Genomic DNA, 22,554 nt, shown 5'->3' with positions numbered 1-22,554 from the left:
ACTTTCCATCAACATCATCTGCTCCTACAGTCCCTGCCCAACCCTCCACTCCACCGCCCACCACCTCTTCTGCCTCCCACATGTCCACCCATTCTGTAGCTTTTTCCACACCTTCACCTCTAACTGTTCCTTCCCCACCACGATCCCAGTCCTCTCTCCACACACCCAGTGTCGAAGTGTCCCGCAGCCCCTCCAGCAGTATTTCCACCCCACAGTACACAGATTTATAATGTTTTTTTGTTGTAATAAAAATGCCCATTGGGTTTAAAACCTTTATTAAAAAAGTTTTTTGCACTTTAAAAACATAAAAAAAAAAAAAATTTAAATAAAAGTTAAATTATCGTTTCACAATGGTTGTCTGTCATTTCTTTCTGCGGCGAACTATGTTTTAAAAAAAGGTTAAATACAGGGTATTTCAAAGGTAAAAAGGTATTCAAAACCAGGTATATAACTGTGGGTAAATTTTAGCTTTTTGCCACAGTTGTGTTCCTGGTTGTGTTTGAAGCAAAGTATTTCACCTAAAAAGTTGTGTTTATTGTTGGTGATTTCCTATCAATGTACACAACTTTTGTTAAAAGGTGAAATACTTTGCATAAAACACAACCAGGTACACACCTGTGGCCTAAAGCTAAAAATAGTAAGACCATGACAAGATAGCCAACTTTGGTTGGCAAAGGTATATACTGTTGGTCCAGAAGGTACACAAGTTTAGGGCACAAATCTTTCACACTCTGTCATCCCAGTGTACTCTGCCTTGAGGTGACATAAAGTATAGTGGAAAATTGTCCCTGAAACCGTCACAGAACTTCTAGTGGTAATATTTCCAATGACAACATCCATCTTCGCCAGTAACTTGCTCTTCTCTCCAACCTACACTTTCTTCTCTACAACCTGTCAAAGAAGGGCTGTAGGAACATGCTATATCTAGTTTTCCAGTAGCCAATCCCGTTCGGAAGGCCACAAGGGTCAATTTTAAAAACCGGATCCGGCGTAATCCGTCGAAAAACGGATAGAAAAACGGATAGAAAAACGGATAGAAAAACGGATGAACCGGATGAGACGGATCCGGTTTTGTCTGTCAAGAACAAGACGGATCCGGCAGAAAACCGGATCCGGCACTTCAGGTTTTACAAAACATTTGCCGGATCCGGCATTCCGGCACGACGCCGGATCGCGCCTGACGCCGAAAACCTGATGTGTGAAAGTAGCCTTAGACAAGTTGAATGAAAGAGTGCTAATTTTGTCTACCCCACTTTATATTTGCCAAAGAACTTCACATAACAGTTCCTAAGCTTCCAAAACAAACTTCAAGTATGGTATTTCCTCCGGCATTTATCCCTAGTGCTATGAGAGTTATATGGAATTTGTTGGTCGGAAATCCCAAGAGTACAACTAAAGTGGTATCTAAGCTGAGATAGCAGAGAAGAGGCTTCTCAGAAGAACAGAATCGGAATATGGATCAGGAACAGTGTGAGAGATGGGAGATTCAAGGGAACTTGTCAGCAGGATTGTGCACAGTAAACTACAGACAGTGTCAGACCGGTGTCGTTATACTGATTAAAATGATACCTGGGTGATGAAATCCGTTTTGTGATTGCTGTTTAATCTTTATTTTCAGTTTTGAGTTAATGATATGCCCGTGCTGCGGGGCGCCCTGTGGGGGTCTACATGTGGTGCTCTGATTAGGTATTCATAATACAGACTGCTGACAGGTCACTGATCCCTCACTGACCTGCCCCCTAGTTTACATAATGAATATTACATATATTGAAAAAAAAAATCACCTTCAGCAGGCAGGTGTTAGCGCTGCAGCATGATCGCATGTGTAATTTACATTTAATTATTTTGTTTGATGCTATAAATAAATTCATAAAAATCTTGGCGATCTTGGAGGAGGTAATTTTTTTTCTCTAGCAAGATGGCGCGGCCGGCGCATGCGCAGTAGCATCTATCGGATTGCCGATAGCTGGTACTGCGCAGGGATGGCACCATTGAGACTTTTTTATGAATTTATTTATAGCATCAAATAAAAGAATTAAATTACATTACACATGCGATCATGCTGCAGCGTCCACCCCCCCCCCCCCACTTACCTGCTGCAGGTGATTTTTTTTCGTTATATATAATATTCATTATGTAAAATACGGGGCAGGTCAGTGAGGGATCAGTGACCTATCAGAAGCCATAGATATGAATACCTAATCACAGCACGACATGAAAACCCCCACAGACCCGCCCCGGAGCACAAGAATCTCAGCTGAAAACTGAAAATAAACATTAAACAACAACCACAAGACGGATTTCATCACCCAGGTATCATTCGAACCAGAACAACAGCGCCGACCTGACACTCTCTGTAGGTTACTGTGCACAATCCTGCTAACAGGTTCACTTTAAGCCAGGAGTTAGATTAGGAGTCAAAAGCAGAACCAAATGACCCAGAAAAAGATTTTGTCAAATCAGTTAGGAGGACCTGGTCCATCGGCCACGCCAGTGATGTGTGGGTGCTAGACTGGCATCCTGATAACTGCCTCCTACATTGCAGCATCTGCAGCCATTTTTTGATTAGCTGACCTGGCGGCTCACCGTCAGATATTCATCAACGACATGATGAGGGGCGTCATGCAGTCTAATCAAAAGAAGATCCGCAGATGCTGGGAGTATAAAGAGGTTTTTTTAACCACCTGTCCAGTTACCACAGATTACAAACATGGCTGCTGGACTTTGTCCTAGGACTCAATTCACATCTACTTTACCCAAAAAGCAACCAGTTGGACAGACAAGAAGCTTGCCAGAAAAGTAACACAGGACAAAAAGAAGGAATACCACACGAACAAGACCATCATTATTGGGGTCAAGAGGCAATGAAGAGCCTCAAAAACTCATGGACCGAATTAGGTACATAATATAAGACAATGCGATTGTAGAGACTTTATAGGCTCAATAGAAGTGAGTACCAAAGTCATCGGTGTTAACAGATCAGTACAGCGCTTCTATGGGAATAGTAATAAGCATGTGTGACCAGTGCTCCCATAGAGATGAATAGCGGAACTTTGAGACCCACAATCTTGTCAATGGTGCAGGGTTCCAGCAGTTGGACTCACAGAAATCAAATATTTATTATCTGTACTGTGGATAATTGATAAATGTTCTTTATAGAACAGCTCCATTAGGCAATAGAAACCACTGTTAATAGAGAAAACTACCTACAGTTGTGGTCAAAAATATTGACACCCCTGCAATTTTGTCAGATAATACTCAGTTTGTTCCTGAAAATGATTGCAAACACAAATTCTTTGGTATTATTATCTTCATTTAATTTGTCTTAAATGAAAAAACACAAAGAGAATTTTCCTAAAGCCAAATTGGATATAATTCCACACCAAACATAAAAAAGAGGGTGGACAAAATTATTGGCACTGTTTGAATAATCATGTGATGCATCTCTAATTTGTGTAATTAACAGCACCTGTAACTTACCTGTGGCACCTAACAGGTGTTGGCAATAACTAAATCACACTTGCAGCCAGTTGACATGGATTAAAGTTGATTCAACCGCTGTCCTGTGTCCTTGTGTGTACAACATTGAGCATGGAGAAAAGAAAGAAGACCAAAGAACTGTCTGAGGACTTGAGAAACCAAATTGTGAGGAAGCATGAGCAATCTCAAGGCTACAAGTCCATCTCCAAAGACCTGAATGTTCCTGTGTCTACCGTACGCAGTGTCATCAAGAAGTGTAAAGCCCATGGCACTGTGGCTAACCTCCCTAGATGTGAACGGAAAAGAAAAATTGACAAGAGATTTCAACGCAAGATTGTGCGGATTTTGGATAAAGAACCTCGACTAACATCCAAACAAGTTCAAGTTGCCCTGCAGTCCGAGGGTACAACAGTGTCAACCCATACTATCCGTCGGCGTCTGAATGAAAAGGGACTGTATGGTAGGAGACCCAGAAAGACCCCACTTCTTACCCCGAGACATAAAAAAGCCAGACTGGAGTTTGCCAAAACTTACCTGAAAAAGCCTAAAACGTTTTGGAAGAATGTTCTCTGGTTAGATGAGACAAAAGTAGAGCTTTTAGGGCAAAGGCATCACCATAGAGTTTACAGGAGAAAAAAAGAGGCATTCAAAGAAAAAAACACGGTCCCTACAGTCAAACATGGCGGAGGTTCCCTGATGTTTTGGGGTTGCTTTGCTGCCTCTGGCACTGGACTGCTTGACCGTGTGCATGCCATTATGAAGTCAGAAGACTACCAACAAATTTTGCAGCATAATGTAGGGCCCAGTGTGAGAAAGCTGGGTCTCCCTCAGAGGTCATGGGTCTTCCAGCAGGACAATGACCCAAAACACACTTCAAAAAGCACTAGAAAATGGTTTGAGAGAAAGCACTGGAGACTTCTAAGGTGGCCAGCAATGAGTCCAGATCTGAATCCCATAGAACACCTGTGGAGAGATCTAAAAATGGCAGTTTGGAGAAGGCACCCTTCTAATATCAGGGACCTGGAGCAGTTTGCCAAAGAAGAATTTTCTAAAATTCCAGCAGAGCATTGTAAGAAACTCATTGATGGTTACCGGAAGCGGTTGGTCGCAGTTATTTTGGTTAAGGCCTCTTTCACACTTCCGTTTTTTACAATCAGTCAAAGTCCGCCAGGTTTTGAAAAAAACGGATTCGCAATTTTTTTTTGCGGATCCGTCTTTTTCCCCATTGACTTTCATTATAGGCGGATCTTGACGGATTGCCGTCCATTGCATCCGTTTTTGTGCGGATCCGCCATAATGTTGCTGTCCGTCAACATCCTCAAAGATTTCCAAACGGAGCTTGCAACGTTTTTTTGGCCGGCGGATCCTTCAGACACTGATTTAACCTGAAATTCTGTCTGGGTGCCGGACAAAAAAAAAATATTCTCTCTCTCTCTCTCTCTCTCTCCTTCCCGACCAGCGGTTCCTTTAAATTTTATCATTTTGCGGATCCGTCAAAAAACGGATCCTGTGGCATCCGTTCACATCAGTTAAGAACGGATCCGCTTGTCCGGATTTTAACTGACACAAAAAACCGAAGTGTGAAAAAGGTTGTGCAACCAAGTATTAGGCTGGAGTTTTGTGTGAAATGAACAATGTTTGGCTTTTTGCTTCATTCTCTTTTGTGTTTTTTCATTTAAGACAAATTAAATGAAGATAATAATACCAAAGAATTTGTGTTTGCAATCATTTTCAGGAAGAAACTGAGTATTATCTGACAAAATTGCAGGGGTGTCAATACTTTTGGCCACAACTGTATGTACTTACTTCTCTCAGATGCCAAAAAATATAAAATAATAGGAGATCCATATTTTTACTTTTACCAATAGCGGCCATATTCTAAGCAGCAAGAAGAGTTTCAGGTTTGAATTAGGGTATTTCTTAATTTTATTTATGCAAATTGTCTCTTCAGAGAGGAAGAGGACTAGAACTCTAGTGCCACCTATTGGAAGTAGCAATCCTAAAAGTCAATGTCGACCCTTTAACGAGCCTTGCTACATGACTTAGGATAAAAGCCAAGCCAGAATCTCAATTTGCAGACACTGTGTTTCGGGGTACTGCCCCTCGTTAGTGCAAAGTGTGAGATCTGGTTTGGCTGTGAGAGGCGTCTGACCAATATCCAAGAAGTATCATTTCTGGTTGCGGAGAATGACATGCTAAGCATGTTGAGATTAGGAGACTTAAAGCCGCAATGCTCCTCTGGGAAATATGCTAATTATGCAAATTGTCTCTTCAGAGAGGAAGAGGACTAGAAGAGACAATTTGCATAATTTGCATATTTCCCACAGGAGCATTGCGGCTTTAAGTCTCCTCATCTCGACATGCTTAGCATGTCATTCTCCGCAAGGAGAAATGATACTTCTTGGTTAACTTTATTTAACACAGATTTTAGCGTCTAACTCCAATTAAAATCCCCATCACCATGCAATGTAATTTTGGGAGACTGATGGGTTGCCATTACAGCCAGGGGTCTGCTGAAAGCCTTCATCGCCGCCATTTTGGCACTTGTTTGAAGTCCAACCATAGGTTTGGCATCATAGAAAACCATGATTTTCACTAAATATTTAAGTATTACAGTATTGGGTACCAGCTCTCAAATTTGGGGACTAAAAGGTCATGTTCCCTGTGAAGACTAAAAAATACAGTGTAAAGTATAAATATATTTTTTATGTATATTACTAAAAATAAAAATCATAATATATTATATAATTACTTGATTCCGAGCTTTCATTCACCCCCCACATCTGATCACTGCCTCGCTCTTGTTATCTGCATCTCAAAAACATTTCTAGAATTCGGCCCTTTCTTATTTTCGACTCTGCAAAAACTCTTACTGTTTCTCTTATTCATTCTCGTCTGGACTATTGTAACTCTCTACTAATCGGTCTCCCTCTTACCAAACTCTCCCCTCTACAATCTGTCTTGGATGCTGCAGCCAAGATCATATTCCTCGCCAATTGTTATACCGATGCCTCTACTTTGTGCCAGTCCTTACACTGGCTACCCATCCACTCCAGAATCCAGTACAAACTTATTACCCTCACCCACAAAGCTCTCCATGGCTCAGCACCACCTTACATCTCCTCCCTCATCTCAGTCTACCACCCTACCCGTGCCCTCCGTTCTGCTAATGACCTGAGGTTAACATCTTCCATAATCAGAACCTCCCACTCCCGTCTCCAAGACTTTTTGCGTGCTGCTCCAATTCTTTGGAATGCACTACCCAGGTTAATACGATTATTCCCCACAGTTTTAAGAGTGCCCTAAAAATGCATTTGCTCAGACTGGCCTACCAGTACTTGACTGTGTGACCCAATCAAAATATTTTACCATAACCAGGCTCTTCGCATCATTGTCTCACATGCCTTATGCATTTAATAGCCCTCTGTGTCTGTACTGTTACATACTTAGGCTGGTAACCGGTTCATGCAGCAACAGGAACACCCGATTCTTACACTATGGCTGGTTCAAACAATGAAAGCAATTGTTACCACCCACCTTTCGTGTCTCCCCTTTTTCCTTATAGATTGTAAGCTTGCGAGTAGGGCCCTCACGCCTCTTGGTATCTGTTTTGATCTATGTGTTAATTGCTATGCTGTAATGTCTATTGTCTGTACAAGTCCCCTGTAAAATGTAAAGTGCTGCGGAATATGTTGGCGCTATAGAAATAAAATTATTATTATATTATATATTAACTAGATGGAGGCCCGATGCTATTTCATCGGGAGGGCGGTAATGTCACGGTGAGGGCAGGCTTTGCAGCGTTGAGAATCTCTCCTCCCTATGTGCTCGCAAAACCTGTCCACTCTTTCTTTCGCCGTGTGCTGACTTCTCCCGTCTCTTCTTTGACCTGTCTACTCCATGTGCTATCCCCCCCTTGTCTGCTGTCTCTCCTTCCTGTGCTGGTTTCTCCCCTCATGTGCTGTCCCGATTGAGCCGTTTAAGCTGTCTCCCTCCTGTGCTCTGTCTCTCTCACCCCTATGTCTGACCATGTACAGAACATACCACAGCTCCTGGGCAGGGGAGGAAGCAAAAGACAATACTGACATTACAGCAGGAGATCGCAGAGGATACATTTTGTGAGGTAAAATATTGTTTAAAAACAGTCAGTGAAGTATTTTACCTCCCAAAATTAATCCTCTGTGGTCCCCTGCTGTAATGTCAGTATTGTCTTTTGCTTCCTCCCCTGGCCAGGAGATGTGGTATGCTCCAAACACGGTCAGACACAGACAATTTTTAAATGAACTTTCGTTTGTGGGAAAACCCCTTTAATGTGACCGTCTAACTCTGCCTGTAGACACATTGCACATCTGCCGCCGGGATCAGCTAAATGATTCACTGCGCGGAATTCATGCAGGCGCAGAGCGATGGTGTTCCGCTGGTGGTACGACGCAAGAGGCTGTGTGAGTGTTTGAGCGTGTGTGAGTCTGAGTGTATGAGTGTGACTGTGTGAAAGAGAGTGTGAGTGAAAGTATGTGAGAGTGTGTGTGTTTGTGTGTGTAGGGTACGTACGGCGTATAGAGTGTGTGTGTGTGTGGTGCGACGGTGTCCCGCTGGTGGTACCGCGCAATAGGTTGGTACCAGCAGCGGTTTCCATATTGAGACACCCATCACTTGGGTGTCCCTATATGGCGGTCAGTGAACTTCCTCTGCTTGGAATTCTGGGATACAGTGACATCTGGACAGAACATGAAATGAAAACGTTACAAGGCAATTATATATATAGATATAAAGTGGAATCCCACCCCTTTCCTTTCAAAACTACAGTTCGAAAATGCATAAAAGTTCAGAATTTTTTGAAGGCCAGAGAAAATACATGATATTACTGTAATTGAGTTGACCTGGAGAGTCGTGCTTCCAGGTAACTTTTACTGCATAATGCATGCCATGAAATCAACCTACCTCCAAAAAAATGGCAAAGTTGTAGTTTCGTCATCATTTCTTCTCACTTGTATTTTTTTCACTTTTTCAGTACATTACACAGTAAAATGAATGGTGTCATTCAAATCTACAACTTGTCCTGCAGAAAACAAGCCCTCATGTGGCTACTGTATCTATATCTTGGAAAAATATGTGGCTCTTGGAAGAAGGGGAGGAAAAACTAAAGCACATAAAAGAAATTGCCCACAGCGGGAAGGGGTTCAATTACAATGCAGTTAAAGGCCCACACAGTCTGAAGTAGAGTAGAGTCATATGTAGTTACATATAAGAACACGCAGATTTGTAGTTTTAAACCAAATGTAGATTAGAATATATTTTTATCTCCTGTAGCACACCTTTATATACTCTCAGCCACTCGCAAAACCATCTATGTTTTTGACTGCACCAAGCAGAACATTTTATACATGACTTACAGGCAATTTAGCACATCTTGGCTGAGCTGAACAGTGTCACTTTTTGAAGGTGTTCATATACATCAGATAACTGCTGGATGACCACTCATTAGGGCAACAGCTACCTCTCCTCTACCCCATACACATGCACTCAGCTCGAGAGTGGGACAAACCCCTGCCAGACACTGTTGTCCAGGCTTATCTCTAGGAGGACAACATTAAACTGCCCAAACCTTCTCTCCTCCAACATTACCTGTTGGAGGAAAGTCATGAGGCCTCCCTGTCATATTAGATAATCAACTGGTTTTGTCAAAATTGGCGAAGTTGGCTGACTTTGCTCTAATGTATATGGGGGCCATAAGTAGGTCAGTTATATTCTTTTTACCTTTCCTTCATATAGCTAGTTTCAGGAAGGAATAGCCTTATTTTAGCCAAAGCGTGACCCAAGCTTCACCTAAATGCATAGTCCCTGCCCTTTCTTTTTCTATCATTTGCTCACGAGGTCCTCCTTTTACACTTCAATGATGCACCTAAGCTGAAGAGAGAAAACACCAAGCATTTCTTAATTTTTTTTTCTCCTGCAAAACTATTGTTAGTGCCGCCCATTTTGTAGCAGTACCTCGAGATCCCGTCTTTTGATGTTGATATTGGGGTATCCCAACATGCAAATAAAAAGTTTTTAAAACTTTGAGTGATACAAAGAAAATATGTTTCTAGAAGATTGGCAGCACTCCTAGTTGTCCGTGACCTATGAAGTCTATCATTTAATAAAAGTTTAAGGTTCTTCTGAATGTTGAGGTTACAATTTCCTGCGTAAATATATGACATCATGCAGCTAGAGCCGAGGATAAGCGTCATTTGTGACCAAAGTCTTTTGTAGATTATTCGTTTTAATAGTAGGGACAGTCCATAATCAATAAACTGGTTATCAGTTTTGATCACCTTCCAACATCACTTTATTGCTTTTTCTCAGTCTGTCTTAATCGGTCTCTTGGAATTTAGCCACAAACTAATCAGAATTGCCGATCCTCCCTTGTACTTGGCGATCAACGCCCAACAATCACATTTTAATTTTGTGATTCCGTTATGCTGGAAAAACTCGTGTGATACCATATTATCCAGAAAAATCAAAGTAATGTTATATACATTTGTGTCAAAAAGACAAATGTATATTATATGAGATGTACCAGAAAAATTTGATTTACAACTTTCAAAGCTTCACTTTTATTACTTTGGTTAATGTTAATGATGTACAAACTTGGTGGAATATTTTTTTAATGTTTTTTTGCCTAGGTCTCAGCCATTCATTCATAATCTTGCTTAACAAAGGGCTTCTCTCCTCCACACTCAACAAGTACCGGTATATATTTTCTGGTTTGCCAATAACTGTATCACTCCTATAATAGTTTTATCTATTCTGACGCACTAGTATTAGACAACTAATGGCCGAATGCTCAGTTGCCTGACATTTATCTTTACTGATCCCTCTATATACAGTACATTAGTGCTCAGCTCAGCCAAGTGTATGTGTTTCAAATGAGGTGCGGAGAGTAATGGCCCATTAAGAAGAGCCAATAATGAATGAGTATACATAGGAATGCTGGATTGACCCATCTAAATAGGCTAACAATCACACAAGAAATTAAGACAAGTCATTCACCGGTGCGATGATTTCTATCCATGTATAAAGTCATTATCGGTAGCACATTGCCACATCGTCCCTTGATATTAGGACATGTGTTGCCGATAACATGATGACATACATTGTATTACTGATTGTTCTGATCCCATCACTGTTTCGTCATCTTGTGTAATCAAGCCAGCAAACCATCACCTTGTATACAGCCGATCTGTACTACATTAACAGTCTAGATGAACCTTTCTAAATGGGCTATTAGTAACCGTCAGACACCTCTAGTCAGCAGCTTATCTCTGAGGAAGACAAAAGAATCAGGCAATGAAAGTCTACATGCCCAATCCTACTTTTCCCTGACATCATCTATGGTAGAAGAGATGGGAGGCAATGGTTGGTTAATAGGTATGGGGGTCTTTAAGATGGGACTGATGAGACTTAAAGTGAACCTGAGACATGCTAGCCGATCTGTGGGCAACATGTATCGGGCACTAGCTGTATGATCTAGGCAAGGTATGTTTGACTCTCGCACTGTAGACTAGTTGGACAGGCAGGTCCCCTACATCTTCTCCCCAGTCACTGTCCTTGAGTGACAAGTATCTCCATATATGTGCACCTATGCAGAGATCTGTCAATCCAGGGCAACGTTTAAGAATCAAACATGCCCATCTGTGATTGTACAGCCAGTGCCTGATACATGCTGCCCAAAGATTGGGCAGAATGTAGAAGGTGACAGGTTCTCTTTAAAAGTGACCAGTGTACTAAAAAGTGAAAATGCCAAAAGTGAAGAAAGAGGGTAAACGCATTTTACTGTTTTAAGTATTTAAAGATGTCTTTCTTGAAAACAGATTCCCTTATAAGCTAAAAAATGATGACTTTGAATGAGGCAACTTCTATAATGTAATGAAAACTGTCCTTGCATTACCACAATTTTTTAGAGGGTTCTAATTGTGAGGTGCTATTATGTATGTCAAATAGGGGTGTAATTTGAAGCTACATGCTCTATTTATCACATTGGTTTCTTCTCTTGTCAATTTAGTGCAAAAATTCAATATTCCAGGAATTATCAATAGCAGAAAGTGAACATATAATCCCTATAAAAACGACTTTTAATTTCATATAATAATAAAAACCACCCGTTCCCAGTGAAAAAATGGCAAATGCCACAATATAGACCTAATCTGAGATGCTGCAAGGCCCTACAATAAACTCAACTGATACCTTCCTAACCGTGGAGGTTGACACCCTAAGGATCCCTATTTTTTGGCGCCCCCACTCAGCGAGGACTGTCCCTCGCTGCCCTGTCAGTCCCTGATAACACAGGTATGAAAACAATGGCTGATAGTATAGAGATGAATAATAAGAGTGCCCTAGAGCTTATGCAGAAATCTCAGACAATTAAGACAAGAAATACCACATCATGACATCAAGGTCCACCATATTAGAAAGCAATGCCTTTAAGATGAGGCATACATAAAGGATAAAAAAGTGGCCACTTATCATTTGTGGAGTCACCCCAACGCGTTTCCCAGCATCAGCGGTTCATCAGGAGGCAAAACAGATGTAGAGAGTGTCCATCGTGTCAGATATCAAGATGAGATGGCCTTCTCATCTTGATATCTGACACGATGGACACTCTCTACATCTGTTTTGCCTCCTGATGAACCGCTGATGCGGGGAAACGCGTTGGGGTGACTCCACAAATGATAAGTGGCCACTTTTTTATCCTTTATGTATGCCTCATCTTAAAGGCATTGCTTTCTAATATGGTGGACCTTGATGTCATGATGTGGTATTTCTTGTCTTAATTGTCTGGGATTTCTGCATAAGCTCTAGGGCATTCTTATTATTCATCTCTATACTATCAGCCATTGTTTTCATACCTGTGTTATCAGGGACTGACAGGGCAGCGAGGGACAGTCCTCGCTGAGTGGGGGCGCCAAAAAATAGGGATCCTTAGGGTGCCAACCTCCACGGTTAGGAAGGTATCAGTTGAGATTATTGTAGGGCCTTGCAGCATCTCAGATTAGGTCTATATTGTGGCATTTGCCATTTTTTCACTGGGAACGGGTGGTTTTTATTATTATATGAAATTAAAAGTCGTTTTTATAGGGATTATATGTTCACTTTCTTCTCTTGTCACCTGTTAGCCCCTGGGACACAAGGGTCCAGGTGAACGGCTATCCTTGTTTCCCCTATAGATAGTCCCCTGATGCCAATGAAATATTAATGTGTCCTTTGTCTCATTCTCTTTCAGCTGCATTTGCTTTTGTTGTATTAAAAGAAGGTATTACAGTCAGTGAAAAAGCTATAATAGGGGATCTGAAGTCCATAGTGGCCACAAAAATAGCAAAGTATGCCATACCTGATCATATCCTGGTAAGTTACATTTACATAGGAAGTTCTGGTTTAGATGGTCAGAATTCTAAGAAATGTTGATTTATAGTCATATGTTAAAGTTTGGGCACCCCTATTAATGTTAACCTTTTTTCTTTATAACAATTTTGGTTTTTGCAACAGCTATTTCAGTTTCATATATCTAATAACTGATGGACTCAGTTATATTTCTGGATTCAAATGAGTTTTATTGTACTAACAGAAAATGTGCAATCTGCATTTAAACAAAATTTGACCAGTGCAAAAGTATGGGCACCTCAACATAAAAGTGACATTAATATTTCGTAGATCCTCCTTTTGCAAAAATAACAGCCTCTAGTCGCTTCCTGTAGCTAATAATGAGATCCTGGATGAAGGTATTTGTGACCATTCCTGTTTACAAAAGAATTCCAGTTCAGTTAAGTTTGATGGTCGCCGAGCATGGACAGCTCACTTCAAATCATCCCACAGATGTTCAATGATATTCAGGTCTGGGGACTGGGATGGCCCTTCCAGAACATTGTAATTGTTCCTCTGCAGGAATGCCTGAGTAGATTTGGAGTGGTGTTTTGGATCATTGTCTTGCTGAAATATCCATCCCCTGCGTAACTTCAACTTCGTCACTGATTCTTGCACATTATTGTCAAAAATCTGCTGATACTGAGTTGAATCCATGCGACCCTCAACTTTAACAAGATTCCTGGTGCCGGCATTGGCCACACAGCCCCAAAGCATGATGGAACCTCCACCAAATTTTACTGTGGGTAGCAAGTGTTTTTCTTGGAATGCTGTGTTTTTTAGCCTCCATGCATAACGCCTTTTTGTATGACCAAATAACTCAATCTTTGTTTCATCAGTCCACAGGACCTTCTTCCAAAATGTAACTGGCTTGTCCAAATGTGCTTTTGCATACCTCAGGCGACTCTGTTTGTGGCGTGCTTGCAGAAACGGCTTCTTTCGCATCACTCTCCCATACAGCTTCTCCTTGTGCAAAGTGCGCTGTATTGTTGACCGATGCACAGTGACACCATCTGCAGCAAGATGATGCTGCAGGTCTTTGGAGGTGGTCTGTGGATTGTCCTTGACTGTTCTCACCATTCTTCTTCTCTGCCTTTCTGATATTTTTCTTGGCCTGCCACTTCTGGGCTTAACAAGAACTGTACCTGTGTTCTTCCATTTCCTTACTATGTTCCTCACAGTGGAAACTGACAGGTTAAATCTCTGAGACAACTTTTTGTATCCTTCCCCTGAAAAGCTATGTTGAATAATCTTTGTTTTCAGATCATTTGAGAGTTGTTTTGAGGAGCCCATGATGCCACTCTTCATAGGAGAATCAAATAGGAGAACTACTTGCAAGTGGCCACCTTAAATACCTTTTCTCATGATTTGATACACCTGGCTATGAAGTTCAAAGCTCAATGAGGTTAAAAAACCAATTTAGTGCTTCAGGAAGTCAGTAAAAAGTAGTTAGGAGTGTTCAAATCAAGAAAATGATAAGGGTGCCCATACTTTTGCACCGGTCAAATTTTGTTTAAATGCAGATTGCACATTTTCTGTTAGTACAATAAACCTCATTTGAATCCAGAAATATAACTGAGTCCATCAGTTATTAGATATATGAAACTGAAATAGCTGTTGCAAAAACCAAAATTGTTATAAAGAAAAAAGGTTAACATTAATAGGGGTGCCCAAACTTTAACATATGACTGTATCAGATTGTCAGGTAGTGGGTTTTATGTTTTTTGAGAACTTCATAATTCAAGGTTAAATGTTTGAATGGTGCAATAATGTGAATTTTTGTAAAGAGACCAAGAGAAAAAGGCTTTAGAGGGAGACTCTGAAAAGAACTATTGGTAATGCTTTACCTCTAGAGAGCAGAGAGCTCCATAGATAACTTTTATGGAATGGTCTCCATTTCAGACAGACGTCTGATGTAGACTATTGGTGTGTGGGTCAGGGAAATGGCTGGTGTACACAGCACAAACAACTTAATTATCTGACCGTCTAATGCTATGGGCTCATGGTAGGGTCTATTACTTCTTACTGGGTTGAGGGCCACAAAAGCTACATGCAGGTTATATGTTGTCACCCAACAGTGGAGAATCTTTAACAACAATGCTCTCCAGGCACTACCATCACAGGGGCAAGCCTATGCTGCCTATAAATTTCTTCAAGATATGTTATAGACTGATTGGTCATCCACTGCAGGCTGGTATATGAGGGCATAAAGCTATAAACCACAGAGTAGCCATTCAAAACAGCTACTTGTACAGTTGTCTACTAGTTTAGGCAGGATTGTTTCCACTGGCTGTGGCTGCAGATGATGCAGATCCATGGAGAAGCAGCTGGGACAAGGAGGGCCTACCGTGGAAAAGACAGTGTAGTCATCCATTGGGGTGGAAAGCTCCCAAAGATGCTTTGTTGCAGAATTTGGCGAGAGGCAGTTCATCTTGTAGGTGATCAGATGGAGTAATATACGTGATGGAGCTCGTAGTAAACATATACTAGGCAGAGCATTCCCCAATTATTAATGAAGTGGTCAAGGGAGTCTGGTAATGCCTGCTCCCCTTACTTCAGACTATAAGGGGATGCAAAGATGTTTAAGCAAGATTTTATTCTTCCTAAAATGTGGGTTTTGTAGTCCAAAAAGTACAGAAAGTACCAAACAATATTTACTATAACAAATAACTTGCTCAATATTTTTTCCTTTATTCCATGTTTGTTTTTGCATTTCTTTATCTGAAATGAAGAAGATGGGTATTTTGTTTGCCTTTGTATGATGAAATAGACTAGTATTCATATGTAACATGCATGTTCTCTCTCTCCGCCAGATGGTGAAGCGACTTCCAAAAACACGTTCAGGAAAGATAATGCGGCGTGTGCTGAGGAAAATTGCTACTGGCCACACAGAAGATCTTGGAGACATAACCACACTGGAGGATCCAAGCATCATCGATGAAATTCTGGAGGCATATGAGAAACACAAGACAGAAGAGAGCACCAAATAACCAGTTGATAACTGTTAGCATTGGAAATAAACATTAGAGATATAGATTCAATTTTAAATATAAACTAAAGAATTTTAGTTGTACGGTACAGAAAATCTATAAGATCATTAGCTACCTATTACAGAATTCTGTACAATGTGCCAAATTAATGTCTCTAAATCTAGAAGCAGGAACATAAGGATAAAGTTGTCATGTGCCTTATCAGCAATAACAAATGCAGTCTAGGACTGTGCACAGGACTGCGCTTAGGCATGTACACCTGAGGGAGAAAGCTGTCACTTAAGCTGTATTTCCACTGGCCGATAATCCTTCAGATTCTAACGTTGATGATCCATTTTTCATGATGATTGTGCAATGTGAGTGGGTTGAGCGACTGAACTATGAGTCCAAAAGCATTTATCGAGCATGAAATCATTTAGCAGAGCAAACACATTCTCGTTCAACTCTTGAAATGTTGTAATGTAAATGGAGATTGTTCGCTCTTTCTACGATTTGACCAGGAAAATGGAGTAGATATGTAATTCCTCAATAAGTACGGCTGTCAGTGATTGGGTTCAGTATCAGTTGGAGCGTTGGAACGAGTGTTCGCTTCTCTAATTCTAATTCTCTTTGTACAGTATCAAGGGAAATGTTTGTACAATACTTTATGAATTCATGTACTCAACATAAATAGTATCACTTATGGGATTCGAACGATGAATACACTGTCACAACTCCTCTACTAAGTGTGTCTGGGATGCAGTGAGTGACAGCTTAGTCGTCCAATCTAGTGCAGGGGAGTGCTGAGCTGTCGCTATTTTGATTGCTAGCTCGGCCATCCAATCTGAGACTGGCAGGTGCTGAGCTTTCAGGTGTTTCCTGTTCCAAGTGATTACCCAGGTACTTAGCTAGGAAGTTAGTCCCAGCTCTCTGCCAGATGTAGCATTTGCTCAGTGGTTTGCCTTGTATTCTTGTGCTCAGTTTGTTGATCTATTGCTGCCTGATCTAGGACCTCATTCTGACTATCCAATAGACCCTTGGCTCTGATCTCCTATTTCTCTGGTATTCTGACCTCGGAACATGACCTGACTTCACCTTTGTCTTTAATTTACTACTTGCTCTCTAGGTATCTGACCTTGGAATGTTTGACTATCTTGCCTCATGGCTTTTCCGTGAGTAGTAACTAGCGTCACACACACACAATCTTCAGATCATCTATGTGAACATAGTTCAAGATGTCCAATGTTATGATCATTATTCAACCATTTCATTCACGATCCTCGTCCCATATAAACTCTTGTCTGACATCATTAGCTCGTCTTGAGTTACAATCTCATTGTTAATCATTGGAACTATTATCTGCTCATCTAAACAAATCTTTAATGGGGTTGTCCAGGATTTACAACTAAAACCAATTTCTTACTTTGTAATTCCTCCATCATTCCAGTGTGGCAGCTCCGCTAGTTCCGAGAGACTTTGTTGATTGGTCTTCAATGATGATGTGCCTTTGTGACAGCTGCAGCTAAAGCTACTGAAGCCAATGATTAAATGTAGCTGTCACCAGAGCAATGTCGGCGCAAGATTACAGCATTACAATTTACAATGACCAGTTGGACCATTGACGCAATAGCTCAGGAACCAAGACAGTGTTTCAGCTTATAGATATACAAGTGTTTCTTACTAAATTAGTTGTTCAGTGACATAAAACAGTTATGTTGTTGGTTTCTAAATGTATATAATAAAACTTACAGTTTAGTTTAAGGATGAATAGTGTTCTATTGCCACAATTTCAGAACCAGTCCGATGCCCAAGGAAGCTCGATTTCCACATTTGTTCAGCTGCTCCTTTCTCTCTGTGTTAGAACGGGATGAAGGAGGCTGGCTGTCTGGTTCACTTCAAAGGATAATACGGCCCCTTACACTGTTTTTATTCAGAGTTGCATAGAAGAGGCTGGCTTAGCTATTGAACTGAAACCATTTTTATGCATGTCACCCACATAGAGAGATGGGAGGCTGAACAAACTTGGAAATGGAAATTCCTAGACTTAGGGACTGGCGCATGAAATTGTGAAAGGCGCAATGTTCATATTGATTCTACTGTATATTAGCATTTTTTATTAAATTATATCCACAACCCTTCAACCATGAACATTGTATTTCATATTGGAAATGGTCAATAAATTATCATTTAAAACAGAAAAGAACTTATGGCCAGAAGATAAAATGTCCTTTAATTGAAAAATCTGAATTCAGAGTGATTGGTAAAGTTACTAACGAAGCTATTGATTTTTTTCTGTTTTGTGACAGCAGTCGGGTGGTGATTAGAAGTTCGTATTAGTTTCTCCTTCGCACACTTTTTCTATCATTTAATTTACAACTACAGTACCAATCAGTACGACTGCATTCCCTGCTAGTTTTGTAAAAATCTCTGCTGCAAAAAACCCAAAGTGACAATACCTTTGTTAGTAAAACCAAAATAGTGAAATAATTACCGGAGGATGTCTACAATGGTCATTTCTGATTTATGAATTTATTAAAAAATGTTGGAAATATTCAAGATAATTCATAATAGCGTGTGTCATGCCTACCGCGGCTCCTGCCGCTGCTTCCGCGCTGGCCACGGACTCCACGCGCGTCCGCCGCTCCCCGCGCGCTCCCGCGGCAGGCGCGCGCCCTCCGGCTTTCCTGCGCTCTGCTTCGCGGCCTGTCCGCCGCTCCCGGTGCGTTCTGTGACAGGCGCACGCGCTCCCGCTCTCCTGCGTCCTGCCCCGTGGTCAGCTCCTCTGACCAGCCCAGGACGCATGCGCACCTCCCCCCAGACCTCAGCACAGTCTGGCTCAGCCCCTCTCTCCGCCCCCGCGACCCTGGAGGTCTGACCTGGAAGTCCTGCCCCTATAAAAGGGAGCTGCTCTTTCAGACCCGTGCCTGATTATCTATTGTGTCCCACGACAGATTCTCGGGTCCTCCGGCTCCTGCGTTTGCTCTCGCTAACTCCCAGCCTTGTGCCCTTCCCGCCTTGTGTGCTCCACTGACCTCTCTCCATCTTGTATTCCCTTCCAGAGTCCGTCATTCCTCTCCGTTCCTGCCAACTCCCGTGTGTGCCTTCCTGGTCCGCTCCTGCCGTCTCCTGTTCCTCCTGCCTGCTCCCTGTTCTGTCCTGCAGCCGTCTCCCCTGTGCTCGCCAGCCTGCCGGCCAGCTCCGTGTTTGCCTGTCTACTCTTCCAGTTGTCCCCAAGTACCAGCTTCCGTGGCGATAGTCTCCTCCGGGCCTGCCCCTAACACTCCCTGTATAGGGGGTGGTACACCTGGCCTGCTCGCCCGGGGGTAGGTTCGTCGTCGCGGTCCTGTGGGTTCACCCTTGGAGTCTCCACAGCTTCACAGCGTGTATACTGTGTGATAATTAAGTCTCCTCACCTCGACATGCTTAGCATGTCTTTCTCAGCAAGGAGAAATGATACTTCTTGGCTGCTGTGTGATAAAAGATGCACATTTAGAGGAATTTCTAATGGAATTAACTCATTTGGTGTGATAACATGAAGCTCGCTCTTCCTAGGGCAATGCAACGAAGAGGATTCAATCAGATCAACCCCTTCTAACTATTTAGGGTGACATGGGTTGGATAGAAACGAATATCCTCATATTGTGTTAGAGAAATACACCTCCTGTTCACATTATTTCTGATACAAGAAGGGATCATTTTGTTTTCTCTTTTTATTTTTTTTACAATACGCTGATAAGATGTTTGTTTCTGTTTTATTGCAACAAATGAGGTATTCTATCAGACGGACAGGTCAGAGAGTTCAGTTAAAATGAATTTACAATAAAGTATATTTACTGTAATTATTTATGTGTTTAAACTTCTCCACCACAGTATCATGGACCTGCCTGTTGTGTTCCTTGGTCTTCATGATGCTCTCTGTGCTTCAAACAGAACCCTGAGACTATCACAGAGCAGGTGCATTTATACGGAGACTTGGTTACACACAGGTGGATTATATTTATCATCATTAGTCATTTAGGACAACATTGAATCATTCAGAGATCCACAATGAACTTCTGGAGTGAGTTTGCTGCACTGAAAGTATAGGGGCCGAATAATATTGCACGACCCACTTTTCAGTTTTTGAATTTCCACAAAAATTTAAAATAACCAATAAATTTCGTTCAACTTCACAATTGTGTCCCACTTGTTGTTGATTCTTCATCAAAAATTTACATTTGGTATCTTTATGTTTGAAACATGATATGTGGGAAAAGGTTGAAAAGTTCCAGGGGGCCGAATACTTTCGCAAGGCACTGTATACCCCAATAGTATATAACACAGCCTACATTGTATATAACACAGCCCACATATATTATATAACACAGCCCACATAATATATAACACAGCCCACATATCTATAATAATAAATGCCCTAAGCAGCTTCCGGTTGTAACAACTTCCGTCCAGTTGTAACCAGTGACATCACCGCACACCTCTTTCCATGTTAACCCTCAACACACACACTCCTCTCACCTTTCACCATCTCCACTCACTCTTTCACTTCACATATGACCCTTTCTCTCACTTCGTCTCTCATACTCACGCCGTCATCACCGCTGATCCACGATCCCCGACATCTTCCGCCGGCGCCATCCTGGATCCAGACGTCCTCCACGCCGGCGACATGTTCTTGCGGCGACGCCATTTTGGATCGGCGAAATCCCGCGATAGTCAAGATGGCGTCGCCGCAAGAACATGTCGCCGGCATGGAGGACGTCGGGATCCAAAATGGCGCCGGCGAAATCTCGCGAGATTTCGCCGACGCCATTTTGGATCCCGACGGCATCCACGCCGGCGACATGTTCCTGCGGCGATGCTATTTTGGATCGGTGAAATCCCGCGATACTCAAGATGGCGTCGCCGCAAGAACATGTCGCCGGTGAGGACGACGTCGGGATCCAAAATGGCGTCAGCGAACACTCGCGAACATGTCACCGGCGTGGACAACGTCCGGATCCAGGATGGCGCCGGCGGAAGATGTCGGGGATCGTGGAGCAGCGGCGATGACGGCATGAGTATGAGAGACGGAGTGAGAGAAGGGGTCGTATGTGGAGTGAAAGAGTGAGTGGAGATGGTGAAAGGTGAGAGGAGTGTGTGTGTTGAGGGTTAACATGGAAAGAGGTGTGATGCTATCGCATCCTCCCGATGCGATAGCATCGGGCCATAATCTAGTAGTATATAACACAGCTCACATATAGTATATAACACAGCCCACATATATTATATAACACAGCTCACATATAGTATATAACACAGCCCACATATAGCATATACTGTAACATAGCCCACATATATAACACAGCTCACATATAGTATATAACACAGCCCACATATAGTATATAACACAGCCCACATATAGTATATAACAAAGCCCACATATATTATATAACACAGCGCACATAATATACAGTTGTGGCCAAAAGTATTGACACCCCTGCAATTTTGTCAGATAATACTCAGTTTCTTCCTGAAAATGATTGCAAACACAAATTCTTTGTTATTATTATCTTCATTTAATTTGTCTTATATGAAAAAACAAATTGTCCTAAAGCCAAATTGGATATAATTACACACCAAACATAAAAAAGAGGGTGGAAAAAAGTATTGGCACTGTTCAAAAAATCATGTGATGCTTCTCTAATTTGTATAATTAACAGCACCTGTAACTTACCTGTGGCACCTAACAGGTGTTGGCAATAACTATATCACACTTGCAGCCAGTTGACATGGATTAAAGTTGACTCAACCTCTGTCCTGTGTCCTTGTGTGTACCACATTGAGCATGGAGAAAAGAAAGAAGACTAAAGAACTGTCTGGGGACTTGAGAAACCAAATTGTGAGGAAGCATGAGCAATCTCAAGGCTACAAGTCCATCTCCAAAGACCTGAATGTTCCTGTGTCTACCGTGCGCAGTGTCATCAAGAAGTTTAAAGCTCATGGCACTGTGGCTAACCTCCCTAGATGTGGACGGAAAAGAAAAATTGACAAGAGATTTCAACGCAAGATTGTGCGGATGTTGGATAAAGAACCTCGACTAACATCCAAACAAGTTCAAGTTGCCCTGCAGTCCGAGGGTACAACAGTGTCAACCCGTACTATCCGTCGGCATCTGAATGAAAAGGGACTGTATGGTAGGAGACCCCACTTCTTACCCCGAGACATAAAAAAGCCAGGCTGGAGTTTGCCAAAACTTACCTGAAAAAGCCTAAACATTTTGGAAGAATGTTCTCTGGTCAGGTGAGCAGAGCTTTTTGGGCAAAGGCATCAACATAGTGTTTACAGGAGAAAAAAAGAGGCATTCAAAGAAAAGAACACGGTCCCTACAGTCAAACATGGCGGAGGTTCCCTGATGTTTTGGGGTTGCTTTGCTGCCTCTGGCACTGGACTGCTTGACTGTGTGCATGGCATTATGAAGTCTGAAGACTACCAATAAATTTTGCAGCATAATGTAGGGCCCAGTGTGAGAAAGCTGGGTCTCCCTCAGAGGTCATGGGTCTTCCAGCAGGACAATGACCCAAAACACACTTCAAAAAGCACTATAAAATGGTTTGAGAGAAAGCACTGGAGACTTCTAAGGTGGCCAGCAATGAGTCCAGACCTGAATCCCATAGAACACCTGTGGAGAGATCTAAAAATGGCAGTTTGGAGAAGGCACCCTTCTAAT

At 41.9% G+C, this 22,554-nt stretch overlaps 1 protein-coding gene across 2 annotated transcripts in view; it reads left to right on the top strand.

Moving 5' to 3' along the window:
* The window catches only part of ACSS1 (acyl-CoA synthetase short chain family member 1), a 189,384-nt gene extending 169,361 nt beyond the window's left edge, over positions 1-20,023 (top strand). Inside the window, exons 13-15 of one of the 2 annotated variants that reach the window (XM_073557471.1) lie at positions 12,743-12,864; positions 15,693-15,882; positions 18,908-20,023. In XM_073557471.1, the coding sequence (XP_073413572.1) occupies positions 12,743-12,864; positions 15,693-15,869 (299 nt within the window). In that variant the 3' untranslated portion in view covers positions 15,870-15,882; positions 18,908-20,023. Of the gene's footprint in view, positions 1-12,742; positions 12,865-15,692 lie in introns of both variants that reach the window. The other variant, XM_073557470.1, reaches the window with a different exon arrangement.
* Positions 20,024-22,554: the final 2,531 nt, after the last annotated feature.

Source organism: Dendrobates tinctorius, unplaced genomic scaffold, assembly GCF_039654945.1.
Source record: "Dendrobates tinctorius isolate UK_male_01 unplaced genomic scaffold, ASM3965494v1 ptg000250l, whole genome shotgun sequence".
Taxonomy (NCBI): Eukaryota; Metazoa; Chordata; class Amphibia; order Anura; family Dendrobatidae; genus Dendrobates; species Dendrobates tinctorius.
This window is presented reverse-complemented; position numbering and strand designations above follow the sequence as displayed.